General features: G+C 27.6%; 1 protein-coding gene across 4 annotated transcripts; it reads right to left on the bottom strand.

Moving 5' to 3' along the window:
- On the bottom strand, positions 1-27,882 carry LOC136092348 (uncharacterized). 4 transcript variants are annotated; one of them, XM_065820368.1, is made up of 4 exons: positions 27,742-27,881; positions 23,530-23,591; positions 4,834-5,045; positions 1-4,226 (listed from the first exon to the last, which is right to left on the bottom strand). In XM_065820368.1, the coding sequence occupies exon 4, from the start codon at positions 4,120-4,122 to the stop codon at positions 775-777; it is 3,348 nt and encodes a 1,115-aa protein (XP_065676440.1). In that variant the 5' UTR covers positions 4,123-4,226; positions 4,834-5,045; positions 23,530-23,591; positions 27,742-27,881; the 3' UTR covers positions 1-774. The 4 variants fall into 4 exon arrangements, with proteins under 4 accessions (XP_065676440.1, XP_065676437.1, XP_065676438.1 ...); XM_065820365.1 differs by lacking the exon at positions 4,834-5,045 and having other exon boundaries at positions 27,742-27,882; XM_065820366.1 differs by lacking the exons at positions 4,834-5,045; positions 27,742-27,881 and adding an exon at positions 24,745-24,996.

Raw genomic sequence — 27,882 nt, 5'->3', positions numbered from 1 at the left:
TTGGTTTCATCCTTTAATTAATAATCAATAATACACACGATTTATAACATGTAAATAAATGATAAAGAAAATGAGCTATCTTTTTACTTTTTAAAAATTCACTATTCGAATGTTAACAAAAACTAAGAAAATTTTTATTAGAATTAAAAACGGAATTGTAGAACTTTTAAAGAAAAATGTTTTTCAATTATATTCATTTTACATACATTAAAAATAAAATAATATTCAAATAATTAAACAACTTGTTTTTTTATTTTATTCAAGAAGATTGCGATATTATTTTTTGATGTCATTGTATACGATGGTTGATACCTAAAATTTCAGTTTGTATTTAATTAACAGAAAAATAAATTTCTAAAGCTTCGTTATATTTTCCCATAGAGTAAAAACAGTTTGTGATATTATGCTTTGTTAAAATTGAATCTGGATAGTTGATACCGAAAATTTCAGTTCGTATTATATCAATAGAATAATAAATTTCTAAACCTTCGTTATATTTTCCCATATTGCTCAAGCAGATTACGATATTATTTTTTGTTAGGATTGTATCTGGATGGTTGATACATAAAATTTCAATTTGTATGTTATCAACGGAGTAATAAATTTCTAAAGCTTCGTTATATTTTCCAAAAGCGGACTAACAGCTTGCGATTTTATGTTTTGTTGTCATTGTATCAAGATCGTTGAAACCTAAACTTTCAGTTTGTATTTTATCAGCAGAATAAAAAATTTCCGAAGCTTCGTTATATTTTCCATAGTGTAAAATCAGATTGCCTATTTACTATTTGTTTCCATTGTATCTGGATGATTGATACCATTTCCGACCTGTTTTGCTAATTTATTCAAACAGATTGCAATATTCTTTTTTGTTGTCATTGTATTCGGATGGTTTATACCTAAAACTTCAGTTTGTATTTTATTAACAGAATAATAAATTTCTAACGCTTCGTTATATTTTCCAATAGCGTTCAAGCAGTTTGCGATATTATGTTTTGTTGACATTGTAAGTGGGTGGTTGATACCTAAATTTTCAGTTCGTATTTTCTCTACAGAATAATTAATTTCTAAAGCTTCGTTATATTTTCCCATAGAGTACAAACAGGTTGCGATGTTATGTTTTGTTGTTATTGCATCTAGATGGTTGATACCTAAAATTTCAGTTTGAATTTTATTAACAGAATAATATATTTCTAAAGCTTCGTTATTTTTTCCCATTTTGTGCAAACAGTCTGCGATATTAAATTTTGTTAAAATTGTATCTGGATGGTTGATACATAAAATTTCAGTTTGTATCTTATCAACGGAGTAATAAATTTCTAAAGCTTCGTTATATTTTCCCATAGCGGTCAAACAGCTTGCGATATTATTTTTTGTTTCCATTGTATCTGGATGGTTGATACCTAAAGTTTCAATTCGTATTTTCTCAACAGAATAATTAATTTCTAAAGCTTCGTTATATTTTCCTATATTGCTCAAACAGGTTGCGATATTTGTTTTTGTTAGCATTGTCTTTGGATGGTTGATACCTAAAATTTCAGTTTGCATTTTGTGAACAGAATAACAAATTTCAAAAGCTTCGTTATATTTCCCCATAGAGTACAAACAGCTTGCGACATTATTTTTTGTTTCCATTGTATCTGGATGTTCGATACCTAAAGTTTCAGTTCGTAATTTCTCAAGAGAATAATTAATTTCTAAAGCTTCGTTATACTTTCCCATTTTGTGCAAACATTTTGCGATATTATGCTTTGTTGTCATTGTATCTGAATGGTTGATACCTAAAGTTTCAGTTTGCAATTTATCAACAGAATAATAAATTTCTAAAGCTTCCTTATGTTTTCCCATATTGCTTAAACAAAGTGCGATATTATTTTTTGATTTCATTGTATCTGGATGGTTGATACCTAAAGTTTCAGTTCGTATTTTATCAACAGAATAATAAATTTCTAAAGCTTTGTTATGTTTTCCCATTCCGTAGAAACAGTTTGCAATATTATGTTTTGTTGACATTGTATCTGGATGGTTGATACCTAATGTTTCAGTTAGTATTTTGTCAACAGAATAATTAATTTCTAAAGCTTCGTTATATTTTCCCATGTTGAACAAACAGCTTGCGATATATTCTTTTGTTGGCATTGTATCTGGATGGTTGATACCTACGATTTCAGTTAGTATTTTATCAATAGAACAACAAATTTCTAAAGCTTCGTTATATTTTCCCATATTGTGGTAAAGGATAGCCATATTAGCTTTTGTTTTCATTTCTTCTGGATCGCAGATACCTATCCGGTCCTGTTTTTTTATTTCATTCAAACAGATTGCGATATTCTTTTTTGTTGTCATTGTATTCGGATGGTTTATACCTAAAACTTCAGTTTGTATTTTATTAACAGAATAATAAATTTCGAAAGCTTCGTTATATTTTCCAATAGCGTTCAAACAGTTTGCGATATTATGTTTTGTTGACATTGTAGCTGGATGGTTGATACCTAAAGTTTCAGTTCGTATTTTCTCAACAGAATAATTAATTTCTAAAGCTTCGTTATATTTTCCCATATCGTACAAACAGTTTGCGATATTATGTTTTGTTGACATTGTATCTGGATGGTTGATACCTAAAGTTTCAGTTCGTATTTTCTCAACAGAATAATAAATTTCTAAAGCTTCGTTATATTTTCCCATATTGCTCAAACAGATTGCGATGTTGTTTTTTGATGGCATAGTATCTGGATGGTTGGTACCTAAAATTTCAGTTTGTATTTTATCAACAGAATAATTAATTTCTAAAGCTTCGTTATATTTTCCCATTTTGTACAAACAGTTTGCGATATTATGTTTTGTTGACATTGTATCTGGATGGTTGATACCTAAAGTTTCAGTTCGTATTTTCTCAACAGAATAATTAATTTCTAAAGCTTCGTTATATTTTCCCATTTTGTACAAACAGATTGCGATATTATGTTTTGAGTCAAGCGTAAATTTATTATTTTCACCATATGTTTCTGAATTAAAATTTTGAATACTTTTTAAAATTTCGATTGATTCTTTAAATAAACCTTTAAATACTAATAATTTATTTATAGATGTCGTCATTTTATGGAATGTTTTTGAAATTTTCGTTCCCTTAGTGCGAAACATATAGATAAAATGGAAAATAAAATAGTTTCCGTAATCTATGTGATCTTTTACTTTATTCAATTCAAATCTAAATAAATTTTCAATTAAACTAACATACGTATTTGTAGTTGACTTTCTATTTTGAAAATATCTACACGTCAACTGTGTTAGTTCGTGCATTGAATATTTGTTATCATCAAAACAGTTTAGTAAAGAATAACTCATTAGTAACCCAACGGCTTCATCTATTACATATTCTTCGTTTATTTCCATTTGTTTTGAAATTTTGATTATAAACTTTTTACTGATGTTTTGATAGTCGCAATGAGATAAACAGTTTAATATTTTAAATGGAAAAGGTTTACTTTTTTCTAATTTTATTAAAACTAAGTTAATAGCTCTTATCGCAGACTTTGTTTCTTCCTCGGTCGGAAAGTTATTGTCTAATATTTCTGATGGTTTTGATCTATATCGATCTACGTATTTTTCTATCGAAATTCTATGAATATTTATATATTTTATTGCCTGAGTAATAGCGAACGGATGATAACCAAGTTCTTTAATTAGGTTTCTTATATTTTCATCGGCGTTTTCTTTAATATTACTTTTTACATAAGCGAATGCTTCTTCTGAAGTAAAAACGTCAACTAGCATTTTGTTAACATTATTCGACCACGTTCTCCATTGGGAGGTAATCAACGTAAATGAATCCGGTTTTCTCGAAATATACATGGTCAGGTTTTTAACACTTTCTTCGTCGACATTATCAAAAATATACAAAGTTTTTTCATTTTTATAATGGTTGTGAATTTTTTCAACAATCACTTCTATATTCAAATAATCACCTTTCGAGTCATGAATTTCGAATCCTAATATTTGACATTGGTTTCTCATGGAGGTTCTTAACTTTCCAATTGCTGCGTCTATCCAAACAAAGTTTTTGTAGAAGTTACAATAAATTTCGCAATACTTTCTTGCAATTTGTGTCTTCCCAACACCGGACATTCCGTATAATACTAAAGTTGACTTGTTTGCTTCATGTAAAAAATTTCGAATTTCGCGAAGTAGTTTTTCGCGGGAAAATAAATTTTCTGAAAACGGTTGTACTCCTAAAAATGAACGTATGATTAGTTTATAAAAAACTTATTCTCTCAATTAAAATAAATTTAATATCATTTATTTTAGTAAAGAGTTGAGTAAAATTTTTTACTAAATTTATTCCATTTTTTTCAAACGCGACACATTATTATTAGCGTATTAAGTCAAGTTACAAAAAGTTTTAATATAAAAATATTAAAAAATTATACTACTTTTAAAAAAGTTTTTGTATAAAGTCTCATGTTACAGTATTTTTATATATTAAGAGAATGTTTTTGTAAACTTAATTTAATAAACTTTGTAAACTTAACAATTTGAAAAACATCAAATAATTTCTCAAGAGAATACAACTAAAAGAACGATATATTTTTAAATTTAAATTTTACTAAATGTAAATTTTAACTGAGATTTGGACTTAAAAGTTCATAAAAAAAACAAAAACATTTTTTTAAATCTTGTGGTTTACCAACCGTAAATCAAATATTTGGACTTTTATAAAAATTTCTATTTCTATTTTATGTTTGCTTATTTCTTTCCTTCCGAATTCTAAAATTTTGTATAAAATAGTTAAATAATAAATGTAATATATATTTTTGAATTAAATTAAGGAAAACTAACCAAAGTAGTGGTAGATTTAATTATAAGGTTAAAAGATTGCTTGCGCAGGTTATGATAAATAATCTAAAAGCTATAGTCAATATTTCTGTAAAACTGTAGCTTGAATACTCAAAAATGGTTTCTCGATTCACTTTCTGATGATTGTTTATAATCATTTGGAAAACGAAATACAGATAGCTGATGCAATTAGAATGATATCTAACGGGTGACAACTAAAAAACAAAACTAGATTTAAATACACTTATCTTTTTAAAGAAGTAAGATACAACAAAAAGGAAAAATGTTTTAGAAAGTATTTTTATTCTAGTTTTTAAATATATAATCAATTGTTCTCAAATAAACAATTTCTTTTGACTTTATCAATCAGGCCTGGTATAGACTGAGTTAGGCTCCGTATGAGCTCAATATCAATTTTACTAAGGCAATACTTGATTCTAGAACGTAACTTTTTAAGATTTTCTGCATGCCAATTATTCTTGTAGACAAGGCTTTTCAAAGTACTCCAAAAATTTTTGATAGGACGACATTCTGGTAAGTTTGCAGGGTTATCCACTTTCTCAACATAATGCACATTTTCCTTGCTTAGTTACATGATTACTGTTTTTGCATAGTGAGATGGTGCTAAATTTGGCCAGAATACATATGGACCATCTGAATGATACTTATTAATGAATGGAATAAGTCTCTTCTTAATACATTTGTTTAAATAGATTTTTTGATTTACAGCCAGTCCTCTTGGTGCAAAATAAGGTTAAGAAATTCTATTTTCAGAAAAAAGCAATCCATAGGAGTAATTTCTTTTGAAACTTTTGTTTTGTTTGATATTTAACTGTAGATAGAGTAGATTTTACATCACTAGTATAAAATATATCATTTCCATTGTTACTGGAGTGATTTAACGTGAACTCATTGTCAATGATTGGTTTACGATTTTTGAATTTCTGACACAATCGACTGCACTTAGTTCTAGCTGCTGCTTTTTGCTGGTCAGAGCGTTTTGGAATCGTCACTTTTTTTGCTTGATTTAACATTTATTCTTTTTTTTAATATTTTACTAATGTGTTGCTGCGTACAGTTGAGCTTTTTAGCTGCCTGTCGTTGAGAAACTCCGTCTTTATGGTCATACATGAGTTTTAGCCTTTCAATTTTTGTCCTGGTCAATTTTTATAGCTTTTACTCCACTTCCTGGAACTCTTTGGTACCCAGATTTACTTTCAGCACATTTAATTATCTTCTAGATAGTACATTTTGGTATACTCTCAACTTTAAAGTGGTCATAAGTAAACTTTTTACCAGCTCTTTTTTAGTTTAAATAAAATTCATACACACGTTATCTAATCTCTTCTTGTTTTGAATTTATTTTTTTGTTCATTTTTCTATAAAAAATAAAAACACATAAAATATTAAAAACTAGAATAAAAATACCTTCTAAAACAGTTTTCCTATTTTTAAAACCTTATTCCTTTAAAGAGATATGTGTCTTTAAATACAGTCTCATTTTTTAGTTGTCACCCCTTATTAGTTTCTACTCTGAGGCCCTAAATACAAAACCTTGCAAATCTAAATTGAACTATACATCCAGCATATCAAGATAAATTTTTTTTGATGAACCTATTTCTTATAGTTATAAGCGATCGCTTACCCAATAAGCATTTTCCGTTTTATCAATGTTAAAATTAGGTCAATATTTTGAAGCCATTTTTTTTAAGTTCTACATATTTTTCACGTCAAATCTCAGATGTTGATTAATTAACCTCATTTCAACCCAGGGCCGTGCACAGGATTTAGAGGCCCCGAGCATCCTTCAATTTGGTCTCCCTTCTTTCCAAAAAGTATAATTAAGTAGTCCAGCTTTTGTGTCTTACAATGTTAATTTTTTTGCCTTTTTTTAACAAACCCTTTAATCATATCATGAAGTCAATATTTTGAACTAGTTGAGACCTATTACTTAAAATAACAAGATCATTGGTTCGTTCTTGCGCAAAAAGTTCTTGAAGAGCTTCAATTTATTGAATGGTAGATATGCAGTGAAATCACTACATTTGTTGAAGAGTTCCCCAAGCTTAATTTCAGAAATTTTGTTTAATAAGCCGAATGACACAAGAGGTTTCTCTCCAAAGTTTGCCGAATGTATTTATTTCATTTGACGCAATTCTTAAGTCAGTTCATTTTCAGTCTCGTAAAAGGATTTCCATAAGAAATTATGAAGTGCTGCTTCTGTAGATTATATTTTGAAACCGTGTCTGTTTGTTTTAGATTTGTCAATATATTATAGTTCTTTATTTATAAATTATAAAGTTTTAAAAGGCGTTTTTCTTTAACTAGATTTAAGCCGTAGATAAAAAGTTTGTTGAAATAGGCACTTCAGTCCATTTTATGATCTCGTAATATAATTAAGCTAAAATGTTAATTTTAGTTTTATTGCATTCAAAATGTTAATCTTGTTTTAAAATAGGTTTAACCAATTTCGTAGCACTTCTAATTGTCAAGAAATTTGCATTTTTATACTACCTAATTTGATACTTTTTTAGACAAAAAAATGCGTTTTTTATTTTAGTTTTTTTTTTAACATTTTTTTTTTACTATCATCACCGCGTAAAAAATTTACGCAACGACTTAAGGCAATAATCTTTCAGTTATCATAAAACAATATACATAAAGCAACTTTCAGTTCACAACTAATCTTTAGAAAAAATATATATAAAGAAAAAATATATATACAGAAAAAATTTATATATACAGAAAAAAAAAAAAAATATATATATATATACATTAATATAGTCATAGACACATTACACATTAATATAGTCATAACTCTATTACAATATTTAAATTGTGAAAAAATAAAACACAAGGTTGCCCAATTTTAAATTTTCTTAAATATTATAGATTCGATATTTTAAATATCATATATATATATATATATATATATATATATATATATATATATATATATATATATACATATATATATATATATATATATATATATATATATATATATATATATATATTATATATATATATATCCAAATATATATATATCTAAATATATATATATATATATATATATATATATATATATGTATATATATATATATATATATATATATATATGTATATATAAATACATATATATATATACATATATATATATATTTTTATATATATATATAAATCCATATATATCTATATATATATATATATATATATATATATATATATATATATATATATATATATATATATAGATTTAAACAATATAAATAATATAGAATAATATATACGACTAATTTATAATAATTTTATATAATTTTTTTAATAATAAATAATTTAAAAAATAATATAACTTATATAATATATTTATAATACAATATTACTAATGATATGTAGTAACTATATACGATACGTTATAACAACTATAAACGTAATAGATATAAATATTATAGATTAGTATATACGAATGATTTATAATAGTATTATATAATTTATAATATATGTAATATATTCCTAATAAAATATTACTAATAATATATATAACTAGTAATTATTTCAAATAAATTGTAAAAAAAGCTTTTTACAAAACTATAACCTTTCCTTTTTCAAGGTCAACAAGCAATGGAAAAGTCCATACTTGCTTTTCCTTAGTCTCACAGACGACATCAAACAAAGTTTTTTTCAAGTTTGGAGTTGACTTGTTTACACGAAGAACTTCACCTGTACACAAAAAGTATTTTTTAGTGTCGATTTTCATTATTTTATGTTGAATAAATTTCCCAACAAGATAATTAACATCATTTAGAATGACAGCCAAGATGTTTGTTTTTTGTTGATTTGCTAATTGAGACTTGCTAATTTGCTAATTGAGTCTTGCATTCTTTAATTTTTCACTTAACTCTTCTTTCTGTTTTGCAATCAAAATATCTCGTTTTTTTCTTTCAATGAGAATAACTCTTCTCTCAATGGGCTCTGGAAAAGTCCTTGTTCTAATAACTGATTGTAAATTACTGAACAACTCATAGTTTGTTAAGTCTATTCGCTTACTACCATGCATTTTAGTTTTGTAAAAATATTTAGGTCCACATTTAACATCCATAACATACCTATAAAAATCCAACTGTCCTCTTAATATTTTTTTGCTTTTAAATGTGTCAACTAACAAAACATATTCATCATCTGCATCTTTTGAGGTCAACTACACCTTCGTCCTCAATTTTAACAACTCATTAACCGATTTAGCTTTTTTTAAGGTTTTATCTTCAGCTCTTTTTTTAGCTTAATGCTTTTCAGACAACCTTTCACTCATTTTAAAACTTTATTTCTAAATGACGTTGTTTGTATTTATCTTTCATTTTATTAAAGTTAGTTGAAGCTTTTTTTAGCAATGAGTGACGCTCATTTAAAGTCTTTTTATTCAACCAGTCTAGTGTTTTGTTTTTATACCACATAGTATAAGCTTGTATAGTTTGCATTTTGGCATTTGGCTTTGTACGAATTAAAGGATCCAATACCGCAAAGTCACTTACTGACGCTTTCTTTGTTGTTGGAACATTCTTTGCAGCCTTACTTATATTATCAGAAGAATGCCAATATTTACCTCCAGGAAGTTGATCAGCAGATTGTCTTTCCAGATCAACTAACAAAGAATGACAAATTACTTCTATTGTCTGCAGTGTTATAGTATTTAAATCAGTGTCATTAGTCTCTTCAAATAATTTGTCATACAAAATATCTTTATGAATATTACATTTGGACAAATAATACACTTGGACTGAATATAGGTGTTTTCAAGATCATAATTGATGATGCATTTTTACACCAATCTGTGTTTTTAAAACAAAAATGGATTCATATCAAGAATACACTTTTGTGATTCAATTATCCACCAAAGTGGACCTGTAATTATATTATCAACTATTTCAAGAGCCCGGACTTCTGCTAAATATAATTTGTTGCTAATACCTTCTTTAACTGCAAGTAAAAGATTATTTTGATTTGACCAATTTTGAATCAACTCTAAAATATCTTTTGAATGAAAATAAAAATCTGTAGCATTATAATATAATATATCAAATCTGTTACCAACAAAGGGTGCAACCATAGACTTACTTTGAGCTTTACCAGCAAGAAATGCACTAAAATACCTAGCAACTCCAGCTACATCACTTCCCCTTACATGAAAAGCTTTACATGCAGTTCTTATTAATCTAGTGGCACCTGATTCAGCAGTATTGAATGCAAAAATATTTTCATAACTACTACTTGAAACTAACTTTTCGAATAAGTTAATTGTTTCTGTTGCAAAGTTAGATAATAAATGCAATTTACAAAAAAAATTAGACATTTCAATGAAATCTGCTTGCTCGCTATTTTCTAAACCTTCCCAGTTCTTTATAACTTTAGGCAGTAATTTTTTGCTCATATCTTTAAACTTTAAATTAAACAGTGGATTAACTGGCCCAAGATCAGACATGGTAGTTTTAAAAGAACATACAAGGTTAGAAAAATCGTACAAGGTTAGAAAAATCGATTACAAGGTTACAAAAATCGATTACAAAAATCGTTTACAAGGTTACAAAAATACAAGGTTAGAAAAATCGTTTTCCTTGCTGCTACTTTCTAAAATGTCACATATATCATCTAATGTTTTGGTTAACACATTAATACTACAATCTGCATCACTGCCAGCCATTTCAGATAATCCAAAAGATAAAGTACTTCCATTTGTGGTAGTAATTTGGAAATTTTGAAAATGTCTATGATGTTTAGTGGTATCGTCACTGTGAAGACAATTGCCTGAATTAATTTCTACAGTGTTTATCATTTCTTCTGCAACTTGAAGTTGAGCAAGTGCTAAAGCCTCAATCATAAATCGAAATTTTGTACCGATTGAGGGAAGCTTCTCTATATCTATCTTTGCTAGTTTTTTTAAAACAAGTGTGATAACTTCATTAACTTTGTACATGCTGACATTCAAAGAAACTAACTCCATAATAACTTCTCTTATATCATTAGAATACCTTCCGTTTTGAAATTTTATTATTCTGCGATTATGGAGGAGAGAACTTAAATTAAAATCTTTATTTTCTATGCTTAATACTCTAGTGTTAGAAGAGTCGGCATCCTTTTCAGGATTATTTAGTCTGTTAGAAGACAAAATTTTATGTTTATTTACTACCATGCTAAACTTCTTGTTTACATAATACAATTTTTTGTATGTAATTCTTTTTTTCTCATGAAGGAGTGCAACTTTATTGTCACTTTTTTCAAGCTTAACTAACAAAAGTTTAACTCTTTTATTAAGATTTTAATGACTTTATTACTAAAATCTTTTAATTCTTTTATTTTCTTATTTTGTTTCTTTTTTATTTAACGAATCTTTGCTTTATTACTTGCATATAATAGTTTATATGTCCATCTAGGGTCGTTAGATGTAAATTATTTTTTCATATTACTAATACGAACAATACCAGATTTGAACTTATTTCTACAACCAGATGAAGCAAGTTTCAATTTTTTAAAACAGTTTTTTGAGGTTTGTTGGTTCAATATTCTTTTTTTACCCTTCGTTTTATTTTTTTCACTTGATATGCATAATTCACAACTAGTTTCCAAAATAGGCGGTTTAAAGAGCATCAGCTTAACGATTTAAATTTATCTACAACAATTTTAATTTTGTTGTACAAGCTCAAATTATTTTCAGTTACTAAAAACAAATTTGAGAATCGGCTTCTGAAATTCGAGCACACCATTTTCAAAGATTTATCACTCAAGCAAAGATACCAATTATATAATTCTTTATTATTCATTATGATAAGGCTAATTTTATACAAATGCTGTATTATACAATTAAATTATTATATTGTTTTTGCAAATTAGTTACCGAAATAATTTTTGAAACAATATTAAGACGGACTGAAAGTAAGAAGAGGACGGGATTTAGCAGGTTTTAACTTAAATTTAAAAATTAAGCTGAGTTAGCCAAATTCATTTCAGAGGCCTGGTCTCGAAATTAATTCAATCTAGGGAAAAAAGTAAATATGGTTACTTTGTTATTAAAAAAAATCAACTAAACAATACTGTCGCTGCTGCTATTTGTTCTAAATTCATCATGATTAAAATCCTAAATGCTTAAAAAGAAACTTTCGAGGAATAGCAAAAGAAAATGCAAATGTTTACGTTTTTTAAAGCTAATAGAAGAAAAAGGAAGCCAAACAGGCTATTGAATATTCTTATCAAATAGAAAACATGTGTTTTTAATGAAGTATCTCTTAAAGTACCGAAAATTACAGCAAAATGGTCATCAAACAAGATATTTTACGATAAGAAAGTTAGTGAAGATATCGTTTACAGATATTGTGACCATAAAAAGGAAGGGAACTGCGTCTTCCTGAAAAAACAAAAAATGCTACAAAGTTGCAAAATAAAATAGTTACCTGGTTAAATGTTATATGCATTAAATCTATGAGTATAAAATTATATATTGACTATTTGAGATCAGTTGTTTTACTTTTTGATTGATTTATTCCTAAAATAGAACATTGAAGTTGTCCTGTTAGTTCTAGTAGGTTGTGCACTGGGTTTACTTTCACTTTTGTGTTTACTTACTTTCACTTTTGTGTTTACTTACTTTCACTTTTGTGTTTTTTAAAACACAATAATGATAAAATACTAAACACAATGAAAACTATAAGAGAAAAGATTTAGGCTCTTTCTTGCACAGAACAGTTACAAAGTGTAATTATTTTTTAAAATTAACTGAGTCCTAAATAAAAAAGATGACAATTGCTATATCAGCATATCCAAAACTAAACTATTTTTAAACAGATGTATTATTGTTTAAAAATTGAAATAACACTTTTAAGAAATGGCTGTTTAGTTGTAACGTGTTTATTTTGTACAAATGAAATTAAAATTTGAAAGCGAATCATTTGTCTGTCAATATTTATGTTATAAATGCTCATAAAGAACTGCCTTTGTTTTAACAGATTATATTTGTTTTAATACCTCATTATTTGATCCAATTATAATTCACATAGATAACACTAAAATTGAAAATATTGACTTCTATATTAATAAACTCACGGGAGATTCAAGTTATAGTAATACTTGAAGAAACTTCTTCTAACACTTTCAAAAATAATACCAAATTGTTGCTAATATCATTCAAAGTAAGACTGAAAATACTGATGTACAAAGAACATATGATGGTTTAAAAGGCATAGTATATTTCTCATTAATAGATAACATTTTAATACTGGTATTGTAAATATTGACCTTAGTAACCACATGGCTCCGAAATGATATGGTATTCATAACATAAGCATAGAACAAAATACAAAAAAGTAGCATGATTACAGAAAACATAAAGTTACAGCTGCTTGACTATCTCATTTACTTGGTTTTTTTGGAAAACTTTTAAAGTTATGTTATATTGGAATGTTTTTTAAAATGTTTTTTACACCAGGCCTAAGCCATTTAGAAAATATTCAAAAAGGTAAATTATTTGAAAACTTTCTAAAGCAAAAGTTGAAAAATACCTATACCTTATTAGCCTAATCAACAATAAATATGGTTGTAGCCCTGATAAATTAGATCTATCAAGAAGTTTGTTAGACTAGAAAACTCAAGATTGTGTTAATTGTGTTAGGCCATCAAAAACAAGTAGAAAATTTTCTTCAATTTTATGTTCAATGCCAGCTACAGATTGAGTGTACAGATGCAATACATCAAACATTTTTAAATTAAACAAATTAATACCTAATTAGTAATTGTTGAAGAAACAGTAAATTCAATATATGATTGAAAGAAAATAAAAAACTTAAATTATCTTGAAATCAAGTTTTGCAATCTAATTTTGTTATGTTAAAAGTCAAATTTGACAATCTGGTTTAGTTATGTTAAAATTTTAAGAAAATTTATAAAAAAATTTAAGTTTTTTGCCATTGTAAATTTTTCGAGATAAAAGCAATTTTAACATTTTGAAAATTTTATTTTTGAATTTGTAAATATAAAGGGTTCCTTTTATAATTTTTATAACTATAATTTTCTCTTTGCTGAATTTTATTTTTGTTTTTTCATATCATTTTGTTTTTATGATTGATTCAAGTTTTATTTTAGCTAGTCAGTTTTTTTTGCATCTTTTTTCTTAATATTTAACTGAAATAATTATGTCTGGCAAATTCTTTGTATTTCTGGCAAATTGTTTGTATTAAATCTCTCTTTTTCTAAACTTGTTTTAAACAACTTCATATTGGTTTTTCGTACACTTTCTGATCTTGGTAAACGATAGTAGTTGAGCAGACCATTCGAATCTTTTGATTTAAAATTTTTATAAAGCATAAAGCAGAAGTACAATGCAATTAAAGCGTTTTAAAAATTTAGCCAGAAAAAGTATAAATATTAAGATGTGGAACACTTGTTGATACTTACTCAAATTGAAAAGCTACCATTTTTATTTTTTTCCCTACATCGTAAACATACGTGTGCGGACCGCGTCAAATGAATTTGGCTAATACCCGAATATTAGCAAAAACTTTGTTTTTTTAAAGTTATTTTAGACCAACTTATTCATCACAAAACCAAAAAAAAAAAAAAAAAAAAAAAATAGAAACAAAGAAAAATAGTTATATGTTATTTTAAAGGATGCTTGAACGCAAATAAAATAACTTTAAGCTAAAATAATTACAAAAACTTAATTAAAACCGCTCCAACAGCCAGATAATCTGATTTTGAAAATTCTAGCAGATATTTTATGAAAGATTAATCATTTTACTTTTCGTAAAATGTTTTACTACGGCATAATAGATTAAAAATATCAGTCTAAATTTAATCTGAAAAAGTCTTCTTTATATATATAAAAAACTTCGCAAGTTTTGTCTACGGAATTTGTCACGTGTCTGAAGTGCCTAGTTGAAGTAAGTTTAATTTGCCATCTTTTAAATAGCTACACATTTCGACTAAATGTGAAGCTATTTAAATAAAGCGTAAAAGAAATTGTGTTTATCCACTTACTTTTTTTTACTAAATTTTAGTAGAGAAAGCAAATGGATAAACACAGTTATTTATAATTTCGAAGGTTTTTAAACTTATTTTAAATTTTTTATATAAACTTTATATTTTAAATTTTTTATATAAGCTTATTTTACAAAAAAAATTTCTATCCGCGCGCCTAAAAATTTTCTTCCATCATGCCTATATTTGCTAAATACTATAAACACTGCCAAAATTCTGTTTGTTTAATCAATATGAAAAAGGTAAACAGGCACCCTGAAAAATTGAGACGCTAATGCCTATGGAAAATCCCAACAAAATCCTTTGAAGTGGTCATACTCTATACAATAATGTATCCATAATAAACGTTCAAAAATTTGTATTAAAATCCAACAGAGTTATTAACGTTTTTCTAACACTGATATTAATCTCAACTTACGACTTTTCGAAAAAAAAATTAATTTAACTCAAAAAAATGTAAATATTAAATAGAAATACACAGAATTTATTTCGGAATTATTTTGTTATACTTTTTTCTTATTAATAAACATATTGGCAAAAAATAACACTTCTCAATAAAGCATTCTAACAAGCCAACGTTTGTCAGATTATTCTTATTTGACTTTTATGCATCTTGCTTCAGTTCCGCGCAGTTGGTTCCAGTGGCTTGGCTCCAGTTGGCTCCAGTTCCGCGTTGGCTCCAGTTCCAGTTCCAGTTGGCTCCAGTTACGCGCAGTTGGCATATTTTTTTGCTGTTGTTATCAACAACACAGTTTAGAAACTGATGAGAGTAATTGGGATGAGAAGAATCTCTTTTGTATCTTTCCCAGTTACTTTTGAAACAAGAATGTAAAGCTTTTGCGGGTTTTTACTATGCAGTCCCAGGCTAATTTTTTTGACCTTGATATATTGTTGAACATGATAAAAACAGTATAATCCTTTGGAGTGACAGAAATCTGAAGCTTCAGAAAAATGGATTTGAAATCTTTGATTTTCAAAACATTTCAAAACAATGAAAGCGAACGAAAATCAACGAGCTGAAAGAGCAATAGTCAAGACGCTCAAAGAGCAATTGATGTGGAAAAAGTAAGATTTTTCCACACCAACTGGCTATCATCTGAGCTGGAAGCAAGTTTTTATGATGAAGTAGTCTCTTAATGTCTTTTGCTGAAAGTTGGTTTCAACTAGCATTACTAGGCTAATTTGGCTGAGAGCAAATCCAAGTTTCCTCATTCCGGTAATTGAAAGCCCCATGCTCTATTGGATTGAAATCATATTTTGAACACTCAAAGGACCAAAAACAAGTTACTGGGAAGCTGATGACCCTAAAAATTACATTATAAATTAAAATTATCTTGTTTTCATTTTGATCCGAACTTCTCTTGGGGATGCATCTTTGCCTGAAACCACAGTTGATGAAATCTGCTCTGCAACTATTGGGTCTGCCAATACAAGTTCTCCTAGATTTACATGACAATTTTCTTGTTTACAATGATCAGGTTGCCCACGAGCAAACACAGATAAGCATGTTGTGCTTATCTGTGCTTGATTATGATTAAAAAGTAAATCAGATCTGAGGCTTGGATCTGATTTATTTTTTGAAGTAAACCCAGCTATTTTATTTTCTAAACCTCAAATTACGTAAATACAGCCATAAAGTTTTTTACAATAAAAGTTTATTATTTTTAAATTCAATAAATGTTTATAAAATCATTTTTTTTTTTCTTATATTTTTGTACTATTTCCATAAATAATGGTTTGGAATGAGTACAACAGTCTGTAAAATTAATCAAGTGGTTTGCAGGTTTCTGACGGCGGTAATAGTAAATTTATGTTAAGTTTTTGTTACTTTTTTCAGCGCTTACCAAAACTATACTTTGATCGTTTATATAACTGCTAATAAATAAAAAATATAGTTGAGTTAAGGATTTTTTATTAAGATATGATATGGATTTGTATACGACTCCGTTACAATTAAATTTTTTGAGCAAATATTGTCAATGTGTGGTTTCCATTATTGTTGGAGAAACCACTCCTAAATGCTTTGTAACAACATCTATTTTTATTTCAATTTCATCAATAAAATATTTGGCCGAATTTTAGGTTAAATAGCGTATTTAAGAGACCGAATGAGTATTTGGTTTTAGTTATGTTAAGAGTTTATATCTATAAAAGTTTATATAATTAGTATCTCCCATGTAAAACAAAATTGATCCCTGAAATAAAGTAGGTAGACAGTAGCACGCTGTTTAGAGTTTTTAAAATTTGATTAAAAATGAATTTCCAAGCTCTAAAATAATGCTACATTTACTAATATATCCACATATATCTTTGTATTAAAATTACTAATAACTTTTTTTAAAAGTTTTGTAAAGTTTTTTAAATGTCCGATTTACTCGAATATACCGAAGGTTCTTCTGCTGGTCGTTTACTACTACTACTACTACTACTACTACTACTACTACTACTACTACTACTACTACTACTACTACTACTACTACTACTACTACTACTACTACTACTACTACTACGACTACTACTACTACTACTACTACTACTACTACTACTACTACTACTACTACTACTACTGCTATAAACGTAATAGCAGCATATTTTTTACCCTCATGCTACCTTTATTAAATTTGCTAAACAGTCGAGACAACGTGACTTAATAGAGGCAATGTTGGTGTTTTTTTTTGAATTTATCATATTCTAAAGGTAGGTAAGTTATTTTAATTCATTGGAACTGTTTTATCATTGTAAAAAACAGTTCCAATGAATTAAAATAACTTACATTGTAAGTTATTTTAATTCATTGAGATAAATAACATTGTAAGTTATTTATCTCGCAATTGTTGAAGCCATTATAGACAAGTAGCACTAGGATTGATTTACTATTCCCCGACTCCCCATTGTACCCGATTAAAATGCAACAGTTTCAACTTAAAACACTTCCAATTCCCTTCTAATTTACCACAAATATACAATTTTTCACTGCTAACTTTCACTACTAGTCCCGTAAAAGAAATATTATTCCGTTTCAGAAATGTTCATGATAAATACATGAATTTGACAGCAGAAATATGTCATTTTTTATCGTTGATTCAATATGACTACACAAATATTTGTTTTTGTAATACGTGAGTAGTAAGCAAAAAGTTTGTTATATTTTTGTTCCTTTACATTTGAAAGTTTATTTTTAACATTAGTTTAACAATGAAAAAGTAATCACGTCCCGATGATGACGCTTTAATACAAAAATTTAGGTAGCATTAGGGATCATAATTTGGGTAAAATTTTAAAATTATAATTTATTCGGATTTTTTTTAGTACTTTTCAAAATTTATTACTTTTTACTAAAAAAAACTATTTTGCCTCTTAATAAATAAATAACAAAATATTCTGATAACAATAATTAAACTTCAATAAATAAAAACCGAAACGTAATCAAACTCCTTTGAGTGACTTGAAAAAATGACGTTATGTGGAAAATTCAATTTAATAGCATCGACCAGAAATGCTGTGATGAAGATTGTCTGAATAATCCATGAGTTTTTTTAATTATTTCAAGAACTACCTTTTTGATTTTGATAATTGCTTTGATAATAATCTTACACTCGTCTCCTCTCTCTCTCCCCCTCCCCCCTCTTCTCTTTATCCATATAACGATAGTTTTAAAAGCGGATTATAAACAAAGAAAATGGGTTGCAAGTAGATGTGAAAAACTTATTTTAGATGTGAGACATAAAAGTTATAAGGTTTCTATTAATTTGCTAACAAGTGATTATAAAGTTCAAAAGAAAAGTGCCAATTGTATTATCATACCGTGAAATAAAGGTTGTGGATTGGAAAGAAAGTTTAGAAATTATAAAATATTTCCGTCAATTTTAATACCTGATCAAAAATCAATTAGGAGGGTTAATGCAAATCCTATGAAATTCGAAAGACAAATTTGCGGTAGAATTCAATGTCACATATCTCTTATACTTCGTTGAAATCTAAAACGGCATTTTTGTAATCTCTCATCCTTAAATCTTTGTAATCTCTCATCCTTAAATCTGCCAAATTAGGGATGTGGCATTTTTACAAGAGGTTTTGCAAAAATACTTTTTGCTTCAAAACTAAGTTTTACAAAAACTTTGTACTGCCTCACCATAATTTCTGATTATAGGCATTGGTCGCTTTTTAAAAACATTGTTACACATAAACTTGGGTTTATGTTTCCGTTGGTGGAAAATGACTGAGTTTTGAAACCCGAGATAATATATTCCGAAAAACTTAGGAATTTTAAGAAATTATTTGCTCACGAGAAAAATTCCATGAGCAACTATCGTTCCTGATAGCCAACATGTGTCTGGAATTTCGGCTATCAACTGCCTAACATGAAACAAAACCTCTTGTTGATATTATACAAAAAACTTATCTTGTCTTAGTCGTTTGCATTTTACTTTGCTGTCTTATGATGTCTTAAGCTCTTATTTCTTAAAATTGTCAATCATGAAAAAACTGTACTGCATCAATAAGCAACAAGTACCATATTTTAGTCAAGTCTTAAAACGGCTCGTAGACATATGTCTTAATTTTATCAAAATAATTGCTGTATTGCCTAATCACTTTTTTAGAGCCTTATTTTTAGTCAGAACGAATGTGCAAAATTTTAGAAGATTTGCTTAAGCTGTAACTCTTGCACATAAAATCTGAACAATTAGGTAACCTTTTAAAGAATTTAGTAAACTTTTACATAAGTTTCGATATTTTTTGAGTTTGTAAAGAAAATAGTTATAGTTAACTTCAATGTATACGCAAAGAAATTTTATTCGAAAACTTTAGTTCTTCAACAGATTGATACTCAAAAAAAAAAAAAACTGATAAGCGCAGAAGAAATTTGACAACTCAATGTACTTAAAGACAAATCTGTGAAATACACAGTTTTTTTGGGCAATAAAAAATCGAAAAATATAATTTCTATTTTAAGAGGCTCTAAACCAAATATTCCAAGTTTTTCAACAAATCTTATCAAAACAGCTTTTCTTAAAATATTTCCCAATAGTCTTTTTTGGAACTTAAACTAAACATTAGAAACAAGGGACATTTCAAAAAATATTTTTATTATAAACGTATCATAGTTTTTATTAACTTTTTTTTCCCGCTATTTAATGTAAATAACATGGTTATAAATCAAATCTAAACTGGTTATTTAAAAGTTTAAATGGCTTTATTTGTAGCAAGCTGAAGCTATTTTTTTAACTCAATACCTTATTGAAAAAAATAATTTTTTTGTTTAAAATTGAGGTAGCAAAAAGAAATCTATATAAAGCATCTTTCATGACAATATTGTAAAAGGTTCTTATAAAAAAGTTTTAAAATATTTTAAATAATTTAAAATTATAAAAAGTTATTAAATATTTTTTTTCGGCAAATATTAATTACACGTGTTGACGCGAGTTTTAACATTTATTTCAATAGTTACTTTTTGATGTTTATAAATTAATAATAAATAAATTGTTTTAGAATTTGAAAAAACAGGTTTTGATTGGGGTAAGAAAAAAAAACTACTTAATTTAAGTTAAGTTTATGCAAGAAATCTGCAAGCTAACCGGTATTGTACCAAGTTTAAAATGAATTAAAATGCATGAAACATATGATGGAACTTCAAATGCTGAAGAGTGGATGTAAAGAACAAAAATGATAGCTGAAATGCAGAACAAAAAGCTGGACTTTTTTCAATTCTTCCTCAAGAAACTGCTTATTCGGTTTAAAACGTGTAAACTGTTGATGTAAATAAAGTCAGGCAAGGACTCCCAGCTTTCTTTATGGATGCTTACAGTGCAATGAGCTTTTTACGAAACTAAAATTATATGACTTATGAATTATAAGAACATAAACAATATTTAGCAATGTGGTGCAACCACATCGCAAATCGTAATCTCCATACAGTTTTACAAATACGGTAACAATGAACATGTGGATTTGAGATACCTAAAGACGCCGAGAAACGAGTGCAGAAGCGAAGAATCTGCGTGACCTCGGTTTTAAGCAACAGTGGAATGAGCGGATTACCTTTTATTCGTTTGAAAGGTAATGGTGGCGACAGCAGTGTTGACAGCTATGAACGCGGGATGTTCGAAGACAATTTTAAATAACAAGATTTTGTTTTATAAACAAATTAAATGATTAAACCCTAAAAAGGTAGTGACTTTTGAAAGAAAGGTTCACCAATGTACATGATCCGCGACTGTGACTTTTGAGGTTTATATTATTTAAATACGCCACGAAGTTATTTCTATAGATTTTTTTTCATTGGAGTCGATATGGCGAAGTTAACTTCATTTTTTCAAACGAAGATGAAGTTAATAAAACCTATTTAATATTCAAATGGAAATTAAAAATTGAGACGAACCCGAACGACTATTTAATAAAGTTGCTCGGTGCGAGATACCAAAGTAAAATAAAGCGGAATATGAAGTTCGGGATTGTGTCAATTGGAAACGGTTACTTGAGTATGATAAAAACATGATGGGTCCGTTTAAAAGAAAAATTATTTTAATGGCTGCGAACCGTTTTGCGTTAGAGAGAAACTAACAATTTCATTAAAACATATACAAGAGACAAAGATGTGTGCGTTGGTAAGTTGAGAGAATGGAGAAGAATGGGAAACAAACTAACGATCATGGATCTACGCAAGGTTTATCTCCATTTGAAAATTTAGAATTACCTTAGGCCGTCCGTACTGTGGTATTTCTCAATAAAATGTATTGTTAAAAAAGACTTTGTTTTAGATTAAATGTTGCGCCAATGACTATGAAATCCGTTGTGAATGCCATTAATGACTGAGACGCGTTGGTGAAGAATAGAAAATCTTAAGAAGGGAATGACAACTTTATTAATGAAAATGTAGTGTTTCTCGAGTATGTCTAGAGACTCAAAAAATATGGTTTAATGAGCGATGAAGGTAAACATATTGGTGATGATGGGGTTGCTATGTTGGGATTATATTTGTAAAAAGTTGGTGACACATTGACAAGGTCCAGAAAATTGATAAAATCCCAAAAAGTTATGGAAAGTAGTGTTTTTAGTCTGTGGACAGTTGATGGGTCATTTACCAGTGTGTCGTTGATTAGGAGTTGTTGATTGTCTATAGAAAAAAATAGCAGTCAGTTTGGCAAAGAGTTAGGACAATAAAGTTTGTGATAAGAAAATAAAATGTGTTTTAGTTTCTTATCACAAGAAGCCTGTGCGGAGATTAAAAGTTGCAAGCCAGTTTGTGGTTGTTGGGACTGTTCAAGGGATGGATAGAAAGATATGGGCTAATGCAACTTTTTCAGCAATGGTTGCTGTTATTCAAGTTAGTAATGCAACTGTGGAAGATGCAACATAGCTTCAAAAAAAGTTCTGAAATTCATTTAAACATGGCACGTTAGACGTGGTGAAGAGAGGAATAAAAAGGACATTGGTATATAAACTAGAGAAGGTTTATATACCAATGTCCTTTTTAAACACTGCTACAAAATCTTTATTAAACAATTTTTAAAGATTTTGAAGCAGTGTTCCATTAGATTTATAACGCGCTAACTGGTAAATTAAAATTGAAGTCAAAAGCAACTGGTGAAATAATAATGCGTAGAAGAATAAACGTGTTGTAATAACTAATTGAAGAATACAATATTAAAGTTAATGTTTATAATAATATATTATTAAAGTTGATGCATATATTAATATTTTAGTATATAACATTAAAGTTGATGTATATCTTATTCTTTTTAAAGTTAACTTAGCTGACGCATTAACTTGAGTTTGCAGTTTAAATGGTCAAAATAAGTTGCAAAATGCGTAAGTAGATAGATTCAGCGCCATTTCCGTTGTTGAAATGTATTTTAAATGTTAAATAACTTTAAACTTTTGACAAATTTCAAGTTCATAAGGAAGACTTGTCATAGCTCGAACTCCCCTTTATTTTCGTAGTCGTAGTTTTTCAATTGGAGTTTTTATTGATTTACCCAAAGCTCTCTACGCAGTAAATTATGAGATAATTTTAAAAAACGTAGAAAAGTATAGTATTTAAAACAAAAAATTTACTTTGGTGTAAATCTTATATAACTAACAGCAATACGCAATTTTACTTGTAGGGTACCCCTGGGTTCTATTTTAGCACCGTTATTATTTTTACTTTATATAAATGACTTATAATTATTTACAGACAGTAAAATTTAGCTAACTTAAATTTAATATAAAAGTAAATATAACATCGAAATTATTAAATACAGATGACAAACATTATTTGTAGATGATTTTTTTTAAATTCTTTAACGAATAGTTAAATAAGACCAACGAGTCTTTTATAAGTAACCAACTTTCATAAAATGTAGATAAAACAAAGTTTATCCTATTCCATAAACCAAGTAAAGCCGATAATACTCCTCTCAAATTTCCCAGTCTTTCAATCAATAACATATTGATTAAAAGGGAATTTAGTATAGACAATCTTGGAGTGCTTTTAGATGGAAAATCTCAAAAAATATTTCCATGTGATATCGCAAAAAATCATTTCTTAACAATTAATATTTAAAAAATACACTTTTTTTGTTTATACGCAGACTTTTTTACAAAAAACTCAAAAAAATTAATAACAAAAAAAAAACATCCATGCCAGATTATATTTGGGCAATAAAATATGCCGGATCATATTGGGTATATAAAAATTACCTTTAAAAGAACTAATTTTATCTCCTTGATTTGGTTCCATTTAAGTTTGTACAGTCGTTATTCTAAAAGGTTATAATAAAGTATTAATGAGTATTTTAAAATGAGTTTTAAAAAAAAACTTTTTAATTTCAGTGTCAATTCTTTTAGGTGGATATTGGTTATTTTTAAAAACGTTAGATAGATCTTTCATGTCTTTATCAAATCCTAGCCATGTGTTGTTGATTTTATACGTTCTATCAAATAAACAACGTATAAGACTAATTTTAAAACAATAGGAAACAAAACTGGAAAATTTCTGTATATGTTTTTTTGTGATAAACTGATGTGGAAAGCGAAACATACTTATTGATAAGAACATCTAAAAATGCAATATGATTATCTTGTTCTTTTTTCAGCGTAAATTTTAGGTTTTTACGTTGTTTATTGAGATGTAAAAAATTTCTGAGCTTCAAAATCTGAATTTAAATTAGCGATAATATCATCCACATCACGTTTATAGAAAATCGGTATGGAGGAAGACCAATTACTAACACATTTTTGTTCGTGAAACCCAATAAAAATATTGGCGCTAAAGGAGAACCCATCGCAACGCCATCTAATTGATCATAATATTTCCCGTTAATTAAGAAATAGAATTTTAGAATAAAACTTAGGTAGTTCCTCATCAAAAGAAAGAGAGTCACAGGTGGAATAAAATTTAGGTATGTAAGGAGAAAATTAAACTCTCTACCACCTTTTAGACCAATTATTTCAACAATCGGGACATATAACTATAAATTTGTAAAATATCTTTCTGATTTATTATCAGAAAGATATTTGGCAAGTTTCATCAGTTTATCACAAAAAAACATACACTGGTCTTTTACAAAAGTTCTCCAGTTTTGTTCCCTATTGTTTTAAAATTAGTCTTATACGTTGTCTAATTGATAGAACGTATAAAATCAACAACACATGGCTAGAATTTGATAAGTGCATAAAAAATCTTAATAATGTTTTAAAAAATAACCAATATCCACCTAAAATAATTGACACTGAAATTAAATTACTTGTTGATAAAAGTTAAACCCATCCGCGATAAACACTATTGATATCCATAATATAAGATATTATAAGCTTGCATTTATAGGATTTTACTCAAATTTTACTAAATCTAAAAGGTAATAAAATCATTAAAAAATATTGTAAAGATGTTATAATTAATTTAATTTTCACTACCAACAAATTGCAAAACAATTTATGTATAAAAGATCCACTTCCTGAGCTGCTCAATCCCAATGTTGTTTACAAATCTTCTTGTGCTGGATGTAATGCCAGATATATTGGAGAAACCTCCAGACACTTAACAACAAGGATTCATGAGCATCTTACAAGGACAACCAATCTAATGTTTATAAGCATTTAACTTCATCTGTTAGTTGTAATAATCTAAGTGACTAATATTGTTTTAAAAATTTGGATACTGCTTCTAACAAAAACAAATTGAAAATTAAAGAAGCACTCCATATTAAATGGGAAAACCCGTCTTTAAATAAACAAACTGTTCGTTATAATATAAATTTGCCTACCTAGTTTTTTTTTTTTTTTTTTTCAATTTACTTATAATTTTATTTTTATTTTTTTGCCATTTACGGTATTATAATTTGCATTATAATTTTTACTGGGCTATAACAATTCTATTCGTCTGTTAATATTTTTCTGTAATATTTATTTAAGTTGGAACATCTGGTATAGTATGTAAACTTATCCTTATAAATTTCTTTATATTAAACTACAATATTTTTAGGGGTTATATACACCCTCGTTATTCAAGTAATATAAAAATAACAAACAAATAATAAAACTTCAATGTAATGTGTTCTTGCGTGTTAAATAAGAAAAATAAGGTTTCCAGAACGACAGTGTGACGTAATCACCGTCGTCTTCGTTCAAACCGCCTTCATTTGGAGAACACTGGTGAAACTGTATTTCCAAGGACTCTCTCACTTTTCTCTTAACATAGTCTACCTCTACTTTAACGGTGTTGTTTTTATTCCAGCCAAAGGCACCACGGCAATTTTCACATTTTCATAGTGTAAGATATTATGTCTTTATTAACGCTTTTTCTTCATAAGGTTGCAGAAAACTCTCTGCCATTACTACCAATAATGATAAACTTATAGGACCGGCATTTTCCAATATGTGTATGTTGCTTTCATGTTAGAAATTACATTTTGACAAACACAAATCTAAAAGTATTTTTATTTCTGAAAAAGATAATTTTGAATTAAAGACAGCACTGTTACGGAGTTGTTCTAATAAAATATCGATTGATTCTTTAACTGGTATTAAAAGGTAAAGATTAACAATATCGAAGGAAACTTGAAATTCACCAGGATTTTTTTATATTACTTGAATAACGAGGGTACATATAACCCCTAGAAATATTGTAATTTAATATAAAACATTTCTCTTTATTTTTTGAGCAACGCAATAGCAATAATTGTGAACATATTTTAAAGAAAAACAGGATATTTTTTAAATTTGACATGTTTCTTAGTTAACATTCTGCATTTTCAAAAGATAAAATTAAAATTTAAAACTCTGGATATAAATATAAAATCAAAATTTGAAGACATTACAGGGAAATTTTTAAAAGTTGACATCTTAGATAAGTTTTTGTAAAATTTAAAGAAGTTGAAACATCTGGTATAGTATGTAAACTTATCCTTATAAACTTGCGAGCCTTGCAAGGCTAGTGGCCTTGCTAGCCTAAAGCACAAGGCAAAAAATTGTTAAAAATAACAAATGTAAAACTTGCGGTAAAATCAAGGACAACATCCACATCTTTGCCTTCTGTACTCCTTCTGTTGAAGTATGGGAGTATTTTAAACATGTATATAACTCCGTCATACCTCAATAATAATTTCTCGGATAAATTTGATTTCCTCAATTGAAACAGTGACTCTATCAGAGAAAACCCCTATTACGCAGCTGCTGTTGAAGCTTACTCAAACCATCATGAGTGCAATATGAAACAGCAAATACCATCATACATTTAACAATATAAAAATTGATCCGATGGCAGTGATCAGGGTATTAATCAAGAACATCAGAATTATTATTACTTTAAAATATAATTACCATGTCCGTAGTAACATTGCGGGCATTTTCTGTCAACTTTTTTGTATTAACAATGCGTTTTGCCAAGTAGAGAACGGAAATTTGAAACTAAATATATCAGCGAAATTAATACACTTACTCTTAATTTAGAATTGAATGTTTAGTGAAGACCTCCTGTCATCTGCAAATATTCTTTTGCGAACATAAAAATTGCTATTTATGACCAGACTATTACTGCCCTTATTTTATGGTATATAATTTCAACATACAAGGTCATCTTTTGCGTTTGTGATGAGGTGTTTGTGTAAAACTCGTGTAATTTTTTTTACTTTAAAAAATCTTTCTTTATAAACTATTTTTAACTAATCCTGAACATTATCTTTAAATCATTAATTTAATAAAGCCTTACCATAAGGCGGATTTCCACAAGACAAAAATATACACGCGAAGCGAATTTGTTTGTCGATAAGCATGCGCAGATAAAACATTTCTGTTAGTTTTGACAGAAATGTTTTATCTGCGCATGCTTATCGACGAAAAAAGTACCTTAGCAGAATGTTTTCGTCTTGTGGAAATCCACCTTTAAGGGTAATGGATTTCTTTCCGCACAACGGCTAAACAATAAAAAACAAAAAATACAAAAAAATAAGTTAGTATTTTGAAAGTACTTTTCCCTTTTCTTTTTTCGCTTTCTTTTTTTTTTTTTTAAATTATTTTCTATTTGTTCATCAAATTATTTATTTTACTTTATTCAGTTTAGAAAAGTATATACATACATACGTTATTAATTTTTACTATTTGCGCCCTTATTAAAATACTTTAAGAAATTCAATAACGTTCAAAACATTAAACATTTCACAAAACGGAAAGGTTATCTTTCTGCATAAATTAAATTTACATCAAAGAATGTCAGTAAATCCTAAAATAAATACATTTAAATATCAAAGAGACTAAAAGATTAACTTTTTTTTAACTAAAAGATTCAAGATATGCTTGCGCAAAACACGTATGTATAAGAAATAGTTTGTAATCTATAGTTTGTAATGTATATTATAAACTATATACAAAATAATAAAAATGTAAAAAAAAAAAAAAATTTAAACTATTACTTACCGTTGACGTTGTATGCAATTTCACTGTTTCACACTTATCCCACCTTTCCCAAATACTTTTTCAAAATTGTTTTGTATTATATTCAATCAAATATAAACAATATATACTTTTATAATTTAATTAATATAAAACTAAAACAAG

This window comes from Hydra vulgaris, chromosome 15 (assembly GCF_038396675.1).
Source record: "Hydra vulgaris chromosome 15, alternate assembly HydraT2T_AEP".
Taxonomy (NCBI): Eukaryota; Metazoa; Cnidaria; class Hydrozoa; order Anthoathecata; family Hydridae; genus Hydra; species Hydra vulgaris.
The sequence above is the reverse complement of the archived record's forward strand: the minus strand, read 5'-3'. Positions and strand labels throughout refer to the sequence as shown.

What these genes read in the sequence shown, in the direction of transcription:
- LOC136092348 (XM_065820365.1), bottom strand. Translation starts at nt 23,569, where the DNA reads ATGGAACCAAATCAAGGAGATAAAATTAGTTCTTTTAAAG. An exon ending in TAAAATTAGTTCTTTTAAAG is followed by an intron (nt 4,227 to 23,529) that starts GTAATTTTTATA and finishes GTTCATTTTTAG; the next exon opens with GAGTACAACCGTTTTCAGAA.